The sequence below is a fragment of the Thermobia domestica genome, chromosome 5, assembly GCF_964235325.1.
Source record: "Thermobia domestica chromosome 5, izTheDome1.hap1.1, whole genome shotgun sequence".
Taxonomy (NCBI): Eukaryota; Metazoa; Arthropoda; class Insecta; order Zygentoma; family Lepismatidae; genus Thermobia; species Thermobia domestica.
This window is the reverse complement of record NC_137458.1, coordinates 146184343-146202727: the sequence shown is the minus strand read 5'-3', so window position 1 is coordinate 146202727 and position 18385 is coordinate 146184343. Positions and strand designations below refer to the sequence as shown.

Here is an 18385-nt window from a genome sequence, read left to right as displayed (position 1 = left end):
AACAAATAGTACAGTGAATATTCTATTAAGTCACTATATACAGATAGAAATACCTACGACCCGTTATATATATATATATATTTCGAAACATAAAATTATAATGTACTCGAAAACAAAAATCAAAACAATAATTTCTACATCAGCTAATATACAGTTTTAAATTTTGCTCTAGCAATATTAAGGGACGTAATTACTAACAGGATTTCATTATAGAACACTTTATATTATTTATTTTAGTCTCTGTTGTTAAGGATAATTTATTCTTTAACATTTACTTCACATAAGAAACATACATCTCACCTTATCTCAAATCACCCATTCCATAGCTGATAGCAAGCAACGTTTGAAAATCAAGTGATTACAGCACGCAAAGGAAAATTAATCAGTGTTCTTCATTTTATTTCATGCCAGCAGTGATTCAGGCAAAGCAATGCTACAACTGTACTTATTTTTCTAAAATTCAAGAAGTACAATTGATAATTAGGTTTTATAAATGAAAAATACTTTGTCATCTAGATCATATATTGTCCTGTAAAGGAGTCAGACAAGGATGCAGTACGTCGCCGCAATTATTGAACATTTGCAGTGATTGTTTAATGAAGGAACCATTAATGAGAAGGGCAGATCATTAACAAGATCAGATACGCAGATGATATTATTATTATAGCTTGAACCGAAGAAGGACTACAGGAGATGATTGACAAAGTAGTTGACACTGGGAAACTACATGGAATGGAAATAAATATTGAAAAATCGTAAGTTATGAGGATATCTCGTGGACACGCCCTTACGGGTCAGTGTAGAACAAAGAGAACATGAAGAGGTCGATAATTTCAAGTATCTGGGAAGTATTTTGACGAACGACTCTTACTGCACCAAAGAGATAAGGTCAAGGATTGTCATAGCCAACTTTCAACAAGGAAAGACCATTCTTAACTAGCAGACTTAATATTGGACTAAGAAAGAAGTTGGTCAAATGCGAAGAAAGTGCCTTCTTCATAACGTTATACAAGGAAAGATGGAAGCAAAGCAAGGTAAGAAGAAGAACAACAAAACTGATCGACGATTTGAAAAATAGAAAAAATATTGAGAATTAGAGGAAGCTGGAGATCGAGAAACGTGGAAGAAACATTTCCAGGCTCAAACCTTAAATAAATAACTTAAAAAAAAAAAAAAAAAAAAAAAATCTCCCAGGACCTGCCAACAGGCAGAATACTTAATAATAATAATGAAGCATTATTATGTCTTAATTAAGGAAAAAGACAAATAGAGAATTTTGATTTTTTTTTTTTTTTTTAATAATCATCGAAATATGCGCTCTACAAAACACAAGTTCAATTTAGTCTTACCAGCTATATGTCCCCACGGCACTGGAATCCTGAGTTCTAAATGTTCCATGGCGATGCCCTTCTACTTACACTCGTTGTTTTGAATATCTTACTGTAAAATAATAAAAATCGGAATTACAAGAACATAATTTTTGAAGAGGCAAGGAATTTATAAGCAGTAATAGAATTACACTTTATCTCTAAAGCTGCTTACATGTTACTCATACTTAATTTAATCCTACGTCTCTCACACCGTGCAGATTTAGTCATATACACTAGGCTACTATTACTTTGTTGCTTTCTTGTATAACAAAGTTTCCTCATAGCCAGATGGTTAGCGTACTCGCCTTCTGAGCAGGAGACCCGGGTTCGACTTCTGGTGGGAGACTATGTTAAGCTGTTAATTTCACGTTTCACATAGCCTCGGTCCTGAAAGGTTTCGTTAAACTCCAACTAACCAATTTGTGCAAGTTGGTCATATTGTGACAAATACTGTAGTGATCGAAAGATAAGATATTACAGTTAAGAGTCAAGTTTCTATAAGCCCAGCAGCATCAAACCAATGTATTAAAGTAAGTAAACGAATCTAGATGCAGGTGCAGTGTCTTCATCATATTAAAAAAATTAATTAATTAATTAAATAAAATAAATCACTTTTCTTGCTTCAAATGATTCCATAAGATGTTCTAGACTGTTATTACCCTGGCGCATGCTCCAATATCTTTGCACAGATTAATAATATGTGTGCAAACTGATGTGTTTTCTCTTCAGACGGGTATAAATACGCGTCTTGACGTACGGTATAAAAACTACCATCAAAGAAACACAAACAGCTGTACTAAGTGGCCACTAAAAGCGAGAATGCTATTTAACGGAGTCAGGGCAGAAGCACAACAGTGTCCGCGAGTCCGTAGGTAGCAACCGCGTCAGTGAGGGACAGTATGCACATACACAAGGAATAGTGCAAACAACACTTGATTTTGCATAAAATCACATAGGTTAGAGCACTTGTAATAGTTTCACACGCTTTCACACTAGTAACTCTGTACTTGTGAACATAAAATAAAAGTTAACTATTTTGTGTAGAAATACTCCGCCGGTAAAAATTAATATCCTTCACAGTCGTGCTTACTATGCACTCACTCATTTTAACCGGGTAATGGTTCGACACTCCCGTGTGGAGATGCTGGTCTCCCAACAGGCACCTTCCCAGGTGGCGGATAGACGAATGCCCTCTAGATATAAAGGCTACTGGAACATTTCGGCTGGACCAAAACCGCCACTGTGAAGGGATCTACAAATGCTATGGGAAGAAAACTTCTACCAAAAAATCCGGTCCCTAATGTGGGAGGCTAACAACCGGAAGAAACAAACCGTTACGAAACCTAAAGAGCAGCCTCGGAATTATAGATATGAAGAAAGCAATCTTGGTAACGGACAAAGGGTAATGACTTGATAATGGGTACATGGAATGTAAGGATGGAACTGGACGAATATAAATTGGAGAATGGAACGTCAGGAGTCTAAACATAGCAGTTAAGCTAGAAAATCTGAAGAGGGAGATACGACGACTGAACGTGGATATAGTGGGAATCATTGAAGTAAAATGGAAAGAACAAGATGTTTTCTGGTCAGATGAATATAGAAATATTAACTTGGGTACGGAAAACGGTGTCACTGGATTTATAATGAATACCAGTAAGAAACTACAATATAGTAGACGACAGAGACATAGCAGTAAAACTAGTAACCAAATCACGGAATAGAACTATTATCCAGATATATATGTCAACGGTAGTACAAAATGATTAAGTAGAGCAAGTTTATGAAGCTATTGAAAATGTCTAGGAAGACGTAAAAGGAGAGAATTTTATTCTGGTATAAGATTGGAATGCAATTGTAGAAGAAGGAGCAGAAGGGAAAATAGTAGGAAAATATGGATTAAGAAAGCGCAAAAAAGAGAAAGACTAATTGAATTTTGCATGAACAAACTAGTAGTAGCAAATACCTTGTTTAAGAAACATAAGAGCAGGATTTATACGTGGAAAATGCCAAGAGATTTACAGAGGTACCAAACAGATGATATACTCGTTAAGGAAATGAAATGAAATCTTTAAGTTTTACGTCCCACGGTTATGCCGGTTAGGCTAAAGGAGACGGATACTCGTTAAAGAGAGGTTCACAAACCAAATTAAGAACTATGGAAGGTACCCAGGAGCGTATGTGGACAGTAACCACAACATAATCATAACGAAGAGTGAGTCGAAATTTAAGAAGTTAAGGGAGAAAGATGAAAAATGGAAGACTTAATATAGGCAAGCTAAATAACAAAAAAAAAAAAAAAATCAAGAAAGTTAAGCAAAATAGATAGTAGATAAGATAGCATAAGAGGGTCATTCCATGTCAAATCACCTAATTTTAAAAAACGACCGTGCTTCAATGTCTCGGATTCTCTTCAAATTTTTTTCATAAATAAATACCAATGAAATTGTGCTAAATTATTATATATATATATATATATATATATATATATATATATATATATATATATATATATATTTGTTGTTGTTGTTGCGGCTTTTGGGATGAGAAATGGGCCAGGGAGAAATTTTTGAAAAATGTGAATTTGGCGCCAATTTCACTTTCCAGCACACAGCATCATGGAACTAAAATTACCATAACTTCCTTATTTTTCAAGCTATTGGACTCATCCAGATGTCAAATGAATTTTGCTCTTTCAGTGGATTCTCGTTGTAACTTTCATAGTTGTAACTTTTGAGCAATGGCACAGTTTGTAAAAGACCCTAAAACTTGCTTTGTATGCCCATTAATGTTTGACAGTGTAACCTTTTGCAACGCTTCTTCTGAAAGAGAAACTTTCATCAGTTCAGTAATTTTAATTCCATGATACTGAGTGCCGGAAAGTGGAATTAGCGTCAAATTCACATTTTTCAAAAATTTCTCCCTGGCCCATTTCTCATCCAAAAAATCGGAAAAAAAATAATTTAGCATAATTTCATTGGTATTTATGTATGAAAAAAAAATTGAAGAGAATCTAAGACATTGAAGCACATTGCCCTAGGTGAGTTGACACGGAATGACCCAAGAACCAACGAAGGAAGAAATTAACAAGGAATGGTCATTCACAAAAACTGGACTACTTCCTACAGTAAAGGAAATATTAGGTCAAGAAGAAGAAAAAAAATAGCAAGGAAAGAACAGATCACGAAGGAGATTCTAAAGTTAATGGATGAGAGAAGGAAATTTAAGAATATTAACAACAATGAGACTAAGACGCAGTATAAAAGAATAAGAAATCAGATCATTCGTATATGCAGACTTGCCAAGGAGTGAATAAGAAAATGTGAAGAAACAAAAAAGAATATGAACACGGAAAGAGTAGATGTGGCTTATAAGAAGACTATGATGAACTTCAAATCACAGAGACCAAAGATCAAAGATAAAGAAGCTGGAAACATGAGAGAAATGTTTAGAAAGGTTCTAGAGAAGCGACAAGCAATTAGAAGACTTGCAGACGTCGGTGAAGAAGGGGACAGTTTCAATTTTACATTTGGTTCAGGATTGAAACAAAATATTTGGTCTAGGAATTAATTCGTGCGGTTGGTACGCACACATTGAAGCTGTAGTACAAACACAAAATACATAAATACCTTAAGAAAAATATTGTCCATCGCTAGCCATCACTTTCGCCCATCTGTCAGGCAATGTACGGATTCCGTGGCGAAAGAAGTCCTCATCCTTGGAAGCGATCCAGTCAAAGACCCATGTTTCGATATCTTCTGAAGAAGTAAACCGCTGTCCAATCAAATCGTTGTTCATGCAATCGAACAAGTAGTAGTCCGAAGGAGCAACGTCTGGTGAATACGGCGGGTGGGGTAAAACTTCCCATCCGACATTTTCTAAATAGGTTTTGACCGGTTTTGCGACATGTGGGCGAGCGTTATCATGTTGAACAATAAGTTTATCATGTCTGTTCTCCCATTCTGGTCGTGTTCTGGCCTGAGCTTGCTTCAAACGCATTAATTGTCGTCGATAACGTTCTCCATTCATAGTTTCACCCGGTTGCAGCAGCTCATAGTACACCACACCTTTCATATCCCACCATATGCACAGCATAACCTTTGCACAGTGAATATCTCGTTTTGGTTGTGATGGACCTGGTTCACCTGGTTTCACCCAGGCCTTTTTTCGTTTAGGGTTCTCGTAATGGATCCACTTCTCATCACCCGTAATAATTCGATGCAGAAACCCCTTTCTGCTCTGTCGTTGAAGCAGCAATTCGCAAATGGTTTTTCGTCTTTCAACGTCTCTGTCTTTCAATTCATGTGGAACCCAATGTGACATCTTTTGAATCATTCCCATGGCTTTCAAGCGTTTGGAGACTGTTGTTTGATCAACGCCTAATGCTGCTGCAAGTTGTTCCTGCGTTTGACACGAATCCTGCTCGAGCAATGCTGTCAATTCTTCTTCTTGAAATTTTTTTGGCTGTCCAGCTCGCTCTTGGTCTGCCAAGCCGAAATCACCACTTCTAAACCGTGCAAACCACTTCTGACACGTTCGCTCAGCTAGAGCATGGTCACCATACACTTCCACCAAAATACGATGACTTTCAGTCGCACTTTTCTGCATGTTAAAGTAATGCAGCAGGACACCCCGCAAAAACACTTTATCAGGCACAAATTGCGCCATGTTCACTTAACTACAAACTGGTGTTGTTGACGCTTTAATCCACTGCCCTATACTACGAACGATACGCGATGACAGGGGTTTGCAACACATGTGTGGATACACGGAACTGTGGGACGCTCCGTTCGTTGCGCCATCTCTTGTCCACCCGCACGAATTAATTCCTAGACCAAATATTACTAGAAATATATTTACTCTACTTTAGCCTCCAAACTTTTTGCAAAGAAATGTTTTACCCCTATAATATCAGATTTCTTTACAAAACGTTTGGAGGCTAAATGAAAAAAAAGAGGGGTAAGGTGTTTTTTTTTCTTTTTACTTTTTTTTTTTTTTAATTGTGAATCAAAGCCGCAATTGAAGCTGCCCCTTCTTGCACCGACGTCTTCAATTAGAAAACATGGAGGAAGTAGAAGAGCCAAGATTAGACTTCAGACAAAGCATTACAAGACTTAAAGCAAGGAAAAGTTCCAGATGTAGATGAGATTTAAAGGCAGCTTTTATAAATTAATTAACACCATTTATGAAGAAGGGCAGGCGCCTACAGACTTCCAGACCAGCAAGATAGTGACAATACTCAAAACAGTATGGTGCTGAGAAATATGAGAATCATAGAACAATAAGCTTGCCTATGCGTGCTTCAAAAATCTTGACAAAGATAATTTATACATGATTGGAATCCAAGACAGAAATAATAGATGACAAGTTTAAATAATAATAATAATAATAATAATAATAATAATAATAATAATAATAAAAAACAAGCAATACTTACATTAAGAGAATTGCTAGAAGAATTTGCGTTGTGGATCTGGGAAAAGCACTTGATAATGCAGAATGAAACAAAATGTTTAAATTTCTGAATGAAAGAGGAATAAACTATAAGGAGAGAAGAAGAATACATAACCTGACCGAAGAACAGAAAGCAACGATTGAGGTAGAAAGAGAGACAGGAGAAGCAGCAATTCAGAAAGGAATTAGACAAAGATTATGATTGTCTCTAAATTGAAGAAGCAATGAAAGAAATCAACGACATTCACAGCATAAGAATAACTGCTTATGAGCAGAAAATATACACACTTGGATTTGCGGACAATATCGTAATGTTGGCAGATATTAAGAAAAAATTATTGATAGGTCTACACGGTATGCAACAGGTACTTAGCGGCAAATTCAACATGATGATTAACAAAAGCAAAAGTTATAAGATGCACTAGAAAACAAACAAGAAAAATGATCAAAATAGATCACCTGGTGGAAGAAGTGCAGGAATTGTTATTTAGGGAGTAAAATAACGCGCGATAACAGTACAAACAAGATGGAAGATCCAGAATAGTTCAGGCGAAGAAGGGTATTTGAAGATAAACAGAAACTTCTAACCGGAAGCATTGGCAAAGGACTGAAAAAAAAAAAGAGGATGATGGTGAATGTGGCATTGTATGGATGTGAGACATGTACACTAGGAGAATTAGTCAGTTTCCAAGTGCTCACTTTTTTCATCCCGTGTGCAATTTAATGGTAGAGTATTATGGATGGTACTATTTTTTTCCTTATAGGATACGAAATGAGAAAAGTGATGGTGGACATGTCAGACCCGCGACTGGGAGCAGTCAGTGGGTTGAGAAAAATAATGAGTCATCGCTCGCTTAATCCCTTATTACTTTGCTCCTAATCTTGATTGTTTTAAGATCTAAGTACGTTATACACATTATGTTATTAGCATCTTTTACGTAAATGTAGCCGTTTGCGTTAAAATTTGAAGAAAAAAGAGAATTTTTCGTACGAAAAATATTTTATTTGACAAAATATTTTTTTATTATTTATTTATGCCAAATAGTTAAATTTATAAAAAAAGTATGAAATAAGAATAAACTTTTATTTTCGAATTCGTTGTTATATAAAACGTAAGGAAAAGAACAGTATACAAAATCTAATACTTCACTTAAGAGAAGCAATTAATAACTTTTAGTTATCATTACACCTATTCCTACAATTTATTATATTATGTGATCCATATTAATAGTAATTCTGAGTAAATGTTCATAAGTATTTTAGAAATATGTTTTAATTATCATGGAATAAATACTCCAATCCTGTTTTTTCTTATTATGGATCCACACTTAGTCATCGGGTCCTTCTTACTTAATCTTCATAACATTAATTCTTTTTAATGTTTTAATATACATTACACCACACTATGACACTGCATTCAGAATGCACTAGGAAAAAACAAGAAATGGTTAGGAGAAGGAGAAAGGAAACATACGAACACTTCCTGATTTCCGTTCCTTCACGTCACAGGCATTTTACGCTGTTCAACCAATCGGCAGTAGGTCGAAAGACGGACGACTGATTCACGAAAGAATAGAATAAGAAGTCACATAACATAAGGCTTCCCCTTAATCGAGTTATGACAGTGCTCAGTTTCTTTTTGTTTCACGAGAGTTTATTATTGTTCGCATTATCCTAGTAACAGATTCCCTATCTGCATAGTCCGTTTCGAGGTAGCCAAGCCCGGCCCAAAGAAATAACAGTCGGCCCGCCCAAGCCCGGCCAGAGAAACCACCCTTCCGTCTAGGAGTAACCCGATAGCTTCGACATCGATGCAAAATGGTGGGAAGTCAGTTAAAAGGAGAGATGCATGTGAAACACTTGTTAAAGAAATAGTCGCGGATACGAGTGATCATGATAGTGATCTATCATTCTTAGTAGATAATAAAGAACACGACGAGAGCAATTATATTGAAAACACTTGTCAGTCAAATAATGAATTATCCAGGAATTCGAAGAAAAGGCGAAAATTGACAGTGAATCAGTGTATAAGTTGTCGAGATAGTAGTAATTCCGGTTGTAGGAGATAAGAAAACTGAAAGAATGGAAAGAGTTCGGACGAGAGTACAGATGAAAGTAATTCGGATGATAAAGCGTCAGGAAGACAATGTGGGGATTATTTAAAGAATTTACACCACTTTCCTAGATTTTAGGGTAAAAGCCCGGGTGCTGCTAGGATTTTCTTAGATGATTTATTACAGACAATGAAGATGTACAAACTTAGGGAGAAAGATAGGAGGTACATAATAGCTAGGTGCTTGGAGAAATCCGCGAAGACATGGTATAGAAGTGTGGAGGATAAGATTAAGACTTTTAAGGATTTCTTGAGGCTTTTTAAGCGCCAGTACATATCTTCGAGAGTAGAGAGGGCGCAAAAGCGTCGACTTTACTCTCTAAGATATGACAAATCAAAGTTTGCCTCGTTGTTTGATTTCGTATGGTACATAATTGATACCTACCATTCCGTGGTTAGTTATCCTTCTGAACAAGACTTAAGGATTTAATTTTAGATTGTTTACCTGCAGAAGAGGCTAAAGTTTAAATTAGGAAGTGTGAATACGGTTCAGGAACTGACACTAAGGTTGGAAGATATGGAAGGTCATCCTTCGAATATGGAAAAAAACAAAATTTGAATTATTTCAAGTCTTCAATGAAAAAACTATGATTAGGCAAACAAGTGTTGAACGGGCGAAAAAAGTGAAAATGGACAATGCTGTACAAACAGAAACCGTGATAGTGGATAAATATAGGAGACGTAGTTTCAATAGTAACAATAATAGTCGAAATTTTGGATCAAGCCGAAACTAGAATAAATTATAGATATGGGAATTCTAAAGTTAGATTCGACAATTCTTACCAAAAGCGAAATTCTGGTCCTAATGGTGGATCAACTTCAGTATCAGCATCAGATTACACTATGATTCCTCCTCCATACTTACCTTCCAATGTCTATGGATTTAAACCATCTTTCGGTCATTTTCCTACGGTAAATATGTTTAACTCACCTTTATCAGTTCCTGTAATTACTACTGTAACTTCAGCCTTAAATCCTCCATATCCTGCGATCGGTGTAACTTCGGGAAGTTCGTATTGCTCGTCGGCTGGAAATGCAACCAGATTGGAAAACATAGTAAGCAGCCGCCCTTAGGGGAGAATGGTGTCTGCTTAATGGAACTTCTCTCCCCACAACAAGAATATAATTTAGAATTAAAATTACTAAAAATCTGACCTAGAGCCTTTAAGATTTATTACGTGTTTCGTATTACAAGAGAATAACGATGATGATTAATTAAATATGGGATTTTTCCCATCACCAGTAGTCGGTTGTGATATAGAAGGAATGAATTTAAATTGTATCTTGGACACAGGCGTTGAATTGAACCTCTTAAATTATAAAATATGGTTAGATTTACAGAATTTGAATCCTTCGGCCAAACTAAAGCCGGTATCAAAGACGCAATTAAATGCATTCGCAGGTAAAGAGAACTTTACAGTTAAAGGATCGACAGAGTTAACTATTAATATTCAGGAAAATTTATTCAAAGTTACCGTTTTTGTGGTAAAGGACAAGAAGGCTGATCTACTACTGGGATCTCCTTTCTTTGTTAAATTCAATGCAATATTAGATAATAAAAACAAACAGTTAACGTTAGAATCTGATAAATTACAAACATTTGGACATTTCATATTTGAAAATATTATTAGTGCATTTGGAAGACGAATCTCAAAACTCTGTAGAAGAAAATTTACTGGCTGTTGAGAAAGAAAATAATCTTTCAACTAGCGAAAATGATATTTCATCGAAATTTAATAATTATGGGGAATTATGAGGACGAGTTGCAGAATTATATTAAAGATCATGATTTAGATAACACGCTCGTCAAGCTATTGCAGTTATTGCTTAAATATAAATTCCTTTTCTGTGAATATCCAAAACCTATTCGTTGCGAACCCTATAAAATTGAACTAACAGATCAAGATCCAGTTGTTGGAAAATTATATCCAATACCGCAAGCAATGAAAGCAGAATTCGAGCGTGAAATACAGAAATGGATTGAGTTAGGGATTGAAAAGGAAAGTGCAAGTAGCTGCCATAACCCAATTCATTGCGTAAGGAAGTCACCGGGAGGCATTAGACCTATAATTGACCTTCGTTTACTGAACACCAAAGTCATTACACCAAAAATTCAAGTGGAGCCTATCAATGAAATTCTTACGCGAATTGCGGGTTCAAAAGTTTTTAGCTCTATGGATGCCACCATAGGGTATTATGGGATTCAGCTACATCCTGACTCATATAAGTGCACAAGTTTCCTTTATTTAGGTCGGCAACGTTCTTTGTGTTTTGTCAATGGGATTGAAGTCAAACCCCAGTGTTTTACAAAACATTTTTCAGTGTTTTCCAATGAATTCATATTTCGGACTAGGTACTAGAAATTTCGTAGTAATATATTTAGATGACATTTTATGTTTTAGTCATAATGTAATGGATCACTTTGACCATCTGCAACAGGACTTCAAAATTTTAGAGATATATAATTTCGTATTAAATTTTAAAAAGTGTAACTTTTTTCAACAGGAAATTTTATTCTTAGGTCATATAATCAATGGAACAGAGGTTAAACCAAATCCTAAACAAAATAAAGCTATTAAAAACTTCCCGATTCCTACTACTAAGAAGTTAATATCATTTCTTGGGCTATTATCGTGGAGAAGAAAGTTTATTCCAGATTTTGCTGCTTTGACATCACCTTTATTTGACCTTATTTAGAGAATTAAGAATATTAATAAACGAACCGCCAACGTTAAGTCAATCCGACTTTAATAGGTCGTTCCATTTGTTTACAGATGCTTCACTGTAGAATTTAGCTGGGTATCTTGCACAATATGATGATAATGGAGATATTCTGGTCATTGAATACGTTAGCAGGAAACTAAAAGTAAATGAAATTACATATTCGGTATTCCAATTGGAGTTACTGGCAGTTCTCCAAGTTCGCATATTATATTTCAGGTCGGGAAGTTATAGTGTATTGTGATAACCATGCTGTTATGTTTGCCTTCACTTTACAAAATTTGGATCATAGAACCACGAAAATTTTGTTAAAATTGCAGTGTTTTGATTAAAAATTTGAGCACATAAAAGGGAGAGAGAATGAAATAGCTGACATATTGAGTCTGAATACGCCAGAAGTCTCGAATGATCCAAATAACTGTCAGATAAATTTGATACCGTATGATGCCAAAGATTTGTTTGAATATCAAGAATTGGTTGATTTACAAGCTTCAGACTCTTATTGCTAACAGTTGAAACAAAATCTGAATGCGAATCCGAGTTGTGAAAATATAAGACTGTTAGAAAATGTATTCTTCATAAGGTCTAAATTTAAACCTTGGTTGCTCGTGATTCCTAGGCCTTAACAGATAAGGTAATATCATATGTCCATAATGTTGGACATTTCGGAATAAGTAAGTGTATGAAACAATAATTGCTAACAGAATAACAGAAAAATATAATAATTTGAATAAAATTGTAACAATTGCATTAAATAAATTTATGAAATAATTGCGAAAAAATAATTAAGTCAGCAGGAAATATATTTCGAAAGTCGAACCAAAGGAAGGAGTAGAAAACCACCTATCAACGGCATCATATCTAGTGTTACTGTCTGCTTTTCTACGTCATCCAATGATATTATACCTTATTTGTATAGTATGTCGTCCAGTTGTATAAATGTTCAGTGTTGTCCTTTGTATTAGAGAAGAAACACCTCATCTAGTTTTCTTGCATGTTGTAAGGTGCAAAGAACCGAGACGTTGCCACGTTGGATAGCAATAGATATGCGTTGAATTATTAAAGATGTTGAACGAATATCTCCAGTAACGATAGAAATGCGTCTGCCTACTTCTCTGATAAAATCAAGGCTTGCAGATCCCCAAGCACCACTAGTCTCGATGGCAACTGGAGCAAAAATAAATTTATCAAGGAGGTTGTTATATTTCCTTTGCTTTTCTACTTCTCTACGACTAGCAACAGCTCGAGCATTCATAACAGCTGAGACTTGAATGGGCAAATGTATCTGAACACGTAAAGTCCCATACTAGTGATTTGCCTTTCAACTAAGGAACTAATGTCATGCCATCAGGTCGTTCACCATCTGAACGACAACATCCTGAAGGTTCACGTATGGAAGTGTATGAACTAACGAGATCTTTATTCTTCTGGCGAAAACAACAACAGATGTATACGCAGTGTATTAAGAATTGTGAATTATGTGCACGAACAAAATTTTCGATTCAGATCCTAGCGCGAGAAGATCTTCATATTCAAGCAGATAGACCCCATCCAAAGATACGTATCGATTTGGTAGTTTTGGGTATTATTTTATTTTATCTATTGTTGATGTCTATTCCCGTTTTGTATGTTATTTACCACTTAAAACATCTGCAGTTGCAGAAATTATTAGAGTTTTAGAAAAGAATTATTTTTATCTCATTCCATATCCAAATCAAATCGTCTCAGATAAAGGTCCCCAATTTCTCTCGGAGAGGTGGAAGAAATATTGTGATGAACACAAAATAAAACATGTGTTAACTACTCCATATAACCCGAAAGGGAACGGAATAGTGGAGCGCTCGCATCGGGAACTTAACCGTATAATCCGATTAGTGTGTCAAATAATGATTAATGTGTCAAAATAATCATACAAAATGGAAAGAAGTATTAAAGACGGCTCAAGACCTCCTCAATTATTCTTATAATAATAGCATTGATAGTACATCGGCAGGAGTATTTATGTCGTTCTCTGCGACTCGAAAGTTTAAATAAAATTTTCCATGGCCTTCGGAAATAGTAAGTGTGGATGACGTAAAGAGATTTATACAGGTAACACCTAGATTATTAACGAAACGAAAACGGAGACAACAGTCAAAATTAGTAAGCCCTGTGAAAATACAGATAGGAGACTTGGTGATGGTTAAAACTCACTTTTTGTCGGACGCGTACAGGAAAACGATTCATAAATATATGCCAACATATAGTGGCCCGTATATTGTGAAGAAAATGCAAAATAACTATGTAGCTCTAGCAGATTTGAATGGGAAAGAAGTTCCAAGTCAAAATCTATCGAGTATTAAATTGTTCGGGGGAAAAGGAAAGAGAATTTCATTTAAAAAAAATTTCCAGCCGTCGGGGAACATTGTTACAGTTCACTTTTCCCGTAAACTATAACAATATACTTTTTATATGTTCATATAGGCATAAATACGTAGATATTATATTGAGATTTTACATTGAGAATCTTACGGTTCGGGAGGAAGTATTGTGGTCTGCTTATTCTTAATCTGCGCGAGCTGGTGAACACTACTTCTGTTGACAATGTTTACGATTTGGTATTACACATAGTCTTGTTTTATCGGTATTTAGGCTTGCTTCTCAAGCTATAAATTCCATTTATTGAAAGTAAATTTGGGTTCAGAGGACTGTTGTGACGTTGATTAGACATGCAGAGATGAAACACGTTATTAATATGCATGTTAAGGATCCGAGTAAATAATTGTATTGTTGGAGTAGGCCTAGATGCAATGTACGAGTAGTTAATTTCTATAGAATTCTATTTTCCTCTATAAAATTAACAAATTTAATTTCACTTATATCAGGTAAAAACTTACGAACTTTTTAATATGATTGATTTTTAATATGATGGTTTTAATAGTGATAGTGATGGCTAAGAGTCAATGAATATTATTTATTTACATACCTGTCTGATGTCGGAAACAGGAAGTTTGGTAATTCAAATTAAGTGTAAAATTTATAATGGGTATACATAATAGTAATAAAATTGGGTTGCTAAATTTAAATTAGAAATTTAGGAAATGAAATAATACTAAATTTAATAATAAAGCGAATATATATTGAAGAATATAACAATAGTAATAGTTGTCCCAGAGGGCGCTACGATATCCGGTGCAGTGAAAATAAAGTAAAAGGTGAAGTAAGTTTCTTTATGTAGGCAGTACCCAGAAATTGAAAAATATCGCCGCAAAAGTGCTATTCGGCCAAAAACCTTATAAAAATTAAAATCAGGACAACCTTCAGATCATTTGGACATATGGGTACTTACCAGTTAAGTGTTAAAACATAAAACTTTAAGTATTAACTTCTCCGGAATTGGTAACCATTAAGAGTAGCCATAGTGAAATATAAAACTATGTTTTAAATATGTGAACCACATGTCGAAGGAAAGAGAGTTAATGAAAAAAAAATATGTGAGTTGATATTACCGTGAACGATAGCAGACTATGATACGGATATACTTTATATGTTTATAATATATAAAATGCTTGAATGGAACTGTACCTAGACTGACCAAAAATGTTAAATACTGTAGTTTTCAACTAACTACTTAAATAACTAGAAATATGTTTAACAGCGATAATTTATTGTGATCTATATTATAAAAGAGAACGCACAAATCCTTTGTTCCCTCATCACGCTAATACGGCTGAACCAATTTCTTTCATTTTTGGGGGGTTATTAGGATTTGGACCCTAGATGGTTTTTATCATATCACTTTAATTTTCAATTACCAGTGTCTTGAGATAATTGACCATTCAAGTGTCCATAACGTACAAATCCTTTGTTAGTTCATCATAGGTAAAAATAAACGTATTTATATGCAACCCGCATGACCGTGTCACTCGGCGGGTTAACATAAATGACAGGCGATATAATGTTAACATTTACTGCAATCTACTATGGTTTTTATCATATCACTTGAAAGCGAAAAAGTAAAAATTATCTAAGTAACAAAGTTTATTGCGTTGCGGGGTGACCGCAGCGAAGCGGGGTGAACGCTGCTAGTATTCTATATACAGTGAAACACAGAAATAAACTATTTATAGATAGTCGGCATCAGAGAATAACAATAACTAGAATGTAATAAAAATGTTTGTTGTCAAAATTATAAGCTTCCTCTTGAAATTAATAACAATAGTTTTGAATAGTTTTTTCTCTTCTTTTCTTCTGTTGATGTCAGAATTTATTTTGCTGTTAACAAAAGAAATAAATGTTTTACTAAAAATTCAAAATCACCTTTCATTATTATCAAAAAAATAGAAATCTGAATAAGATAGTATTTCATGGGATAACTAGATACAGAACTAAGGATAATATATTTATGAAAAAGCTTATCGGAATGCCATTACCACAAGTTCTTGGATGTACAGGTAAATATATATATATATATATATATATATATATATATATATATATATATATTTACTTTTTCTAAAACTGATAACCGTTGCGCATAACAATAATAGTAGTAATAAATTATAGCATATTTGTTTGGGATGACAAAAAAATCTGTAACTATAGAGACAACTAAGTCATTGAGGATTCATAAAATTTTCCCTTCCAGAATCAGTTTTGCTATAGGTGGCATCTCCAGCCATGATTCGTAACTATGGAGATGACCCTAATCATTTAATTTTGAAATAAAATACAGGAGTGCTATAAAGTGGCTACAACAGCCAGGATTTACTTAGTTTTTTTATGGCGTAAAGAGATAGTGCGTGTACTGTGAGTCGTGGCCGATTTTATTTCTTATGTTTTAAATCGTCGTTTTTACTAACTACTAGCAGTGATGGATTTGCAAAAGGGGTTAGGGTGGGGGTGTCTTTCGGACTGTAGCCTGTTCTCAGAAATTACGGAATTCCTAAAACAAATGAAATTTTAATTATGTCTTTACTCCTAAACTTGAAGCTCCTTGAAACTTGAAAAAACTAACCATAAATAAAAAAAAAAAACTCCCAAAACACGTTTCTAAATCCGTACTGATTATTTGTATAAAATGGTATTCAAGGTTCTATCCGGAAGATTATTGCTGCATCATTACACAGCTACAGTATAACAGAAATGTGGAAGTATGCTCTGACGGATATATTGAAAAACACAAGTTTAACTTACGCGCTAGAAGCTAGAGTACTAAGCTCTAAGAAATGAAATACAGATAACTAAAAATGAAATGATCTAAAGAAGCAAAAATGTCGATAACTCAGCAGTTATAGTTATATAGCCTCTAAAATTGCCCTCAAATACTACGTACTTTATATTTAATTCATAAAACATGTACTCCATCCATCACAATGACGAATTCTTGAGGGAAATATGGCAGTTAGGTCATGGAGTCTTTTTTAACTATAGACTATACTACAAGAAAGCTGTTTAAATAGAAAAATCATTAAAATGGAAAAAGTCAAAATTTCTCTTTTTCCCTAAAAAGCCGACTTTTTACGAGAAAAAACCATCGAATCAAAAAAGCCGACTATTTTGCATCTTTAATCACAACGATGTTTTTTAAACATTAAGGAAAAAGTACATTAACGTTTATCAACATTATACTTTTTTTCACAAAAGTTACTCATATTTGGCAGGGGCATATCTTAAAAAAGAAACTAACTTGCGGCACAAAATACATATAAAGTATGCAAATTTCCCCTGAAGTTATAAGATCTTAAAAAAAAAAAGTTTCGGAGAGGGAAACAAGCCCCTTTTATAAATACGCCCCTATTATCTGGGAACAACCAAACGGACGAGCACACAAAACAATTTTCATCTTAAATGTCTATGGTGATTTCCCCGTTGGAATAGTTAACAATTTGAAAACCCTATGTTACAAAGAAAGCAGGATTGCCCCGTTCCCAGTTCAAAATGGGATTTTCCCTAATCATTCTCTGCATTAAACACTTGTTTTCATACTGTGCTGTACATACATTTGCATCTTATTGTATTATGATTATTATCTTCCATAATCGAAATAACAGAGTAGACGCAGAATTTTACTTATTTTCACTTTAGATTAATTTATTTCGGAATTTGATTTAAATCAACGATTATTATTTAAAAAAGCAAGTGATTTAAACCTCGATTTAAATGAGTCTGATTTAAATCAATCCACCCTGATTACTATTAATATGGATCACATAATATAATAAATTGTAGGAATATGTGTAATTATAAGTATTAATTGCTTCTCTTGAGTGAAGTATTAGATTTTGTATACTGTTCTTTTCCTTACGTTTTATATAACAACGTTCGAAAGTAAAAGTTTATTCTTATTTCATACTTCTTTTATAAATTTAACTATTTGGCATAAATAAATAATAAAAAAATTATTATTTTGTCAATTATAATATTTTTCGTACGAAAAATTCTCTTTTTTCTTCAAATTTTAACGCAAACGGCTACATTTACGTAAAAGATGCTAATAACATAATGTGTATAACGTACTTAGACCTTTCTTTAAAAAATAAAAAAAAATAAAATAAATCGAATGATTAGGAGTAAAGTTATAAGTGATTAAGCGAGCGATGCCTGCTCCCAGTTGCGGGTCTGACATGTCCATTATCACTTTTTTCATTCCCTACCCTATAAGCAGGCCTGTCCATGAATTGGCTCCCGGAGCCAAAGCGTGAGCGGGCACGAGCGAAGATAAGAACAGGTGAGCACAGGTGCTGCT

General features: G+C 34.4%; 1 protein-coding gene across 2 annotated transcripts in view; it reads right to left on the bottom strand.

Moving 5' to 3' along the window:
* The window catches only part of LOC145686152 (serine hydrolase-like protein), a 46946-nt gene that overhangs the window by 15878 nt on the left and 12683 nt on the right, over positions 1–18385 (bottom strand). For both annotated transcript variants that reach the window (XM_081759146.1, XM_081759147.1), the window contains exon 2: positions 1350–1440. In XM_081759146.1, coding sequence (XP_081615272.1) covers positions 1350–1398 — 49 coding nt within the window. In that variant the 5' untranslated portion in view covers positions 1399–1440. The remainder of the gene's footprint in view (positions 1–1349; positions 1441–18385) is intronic.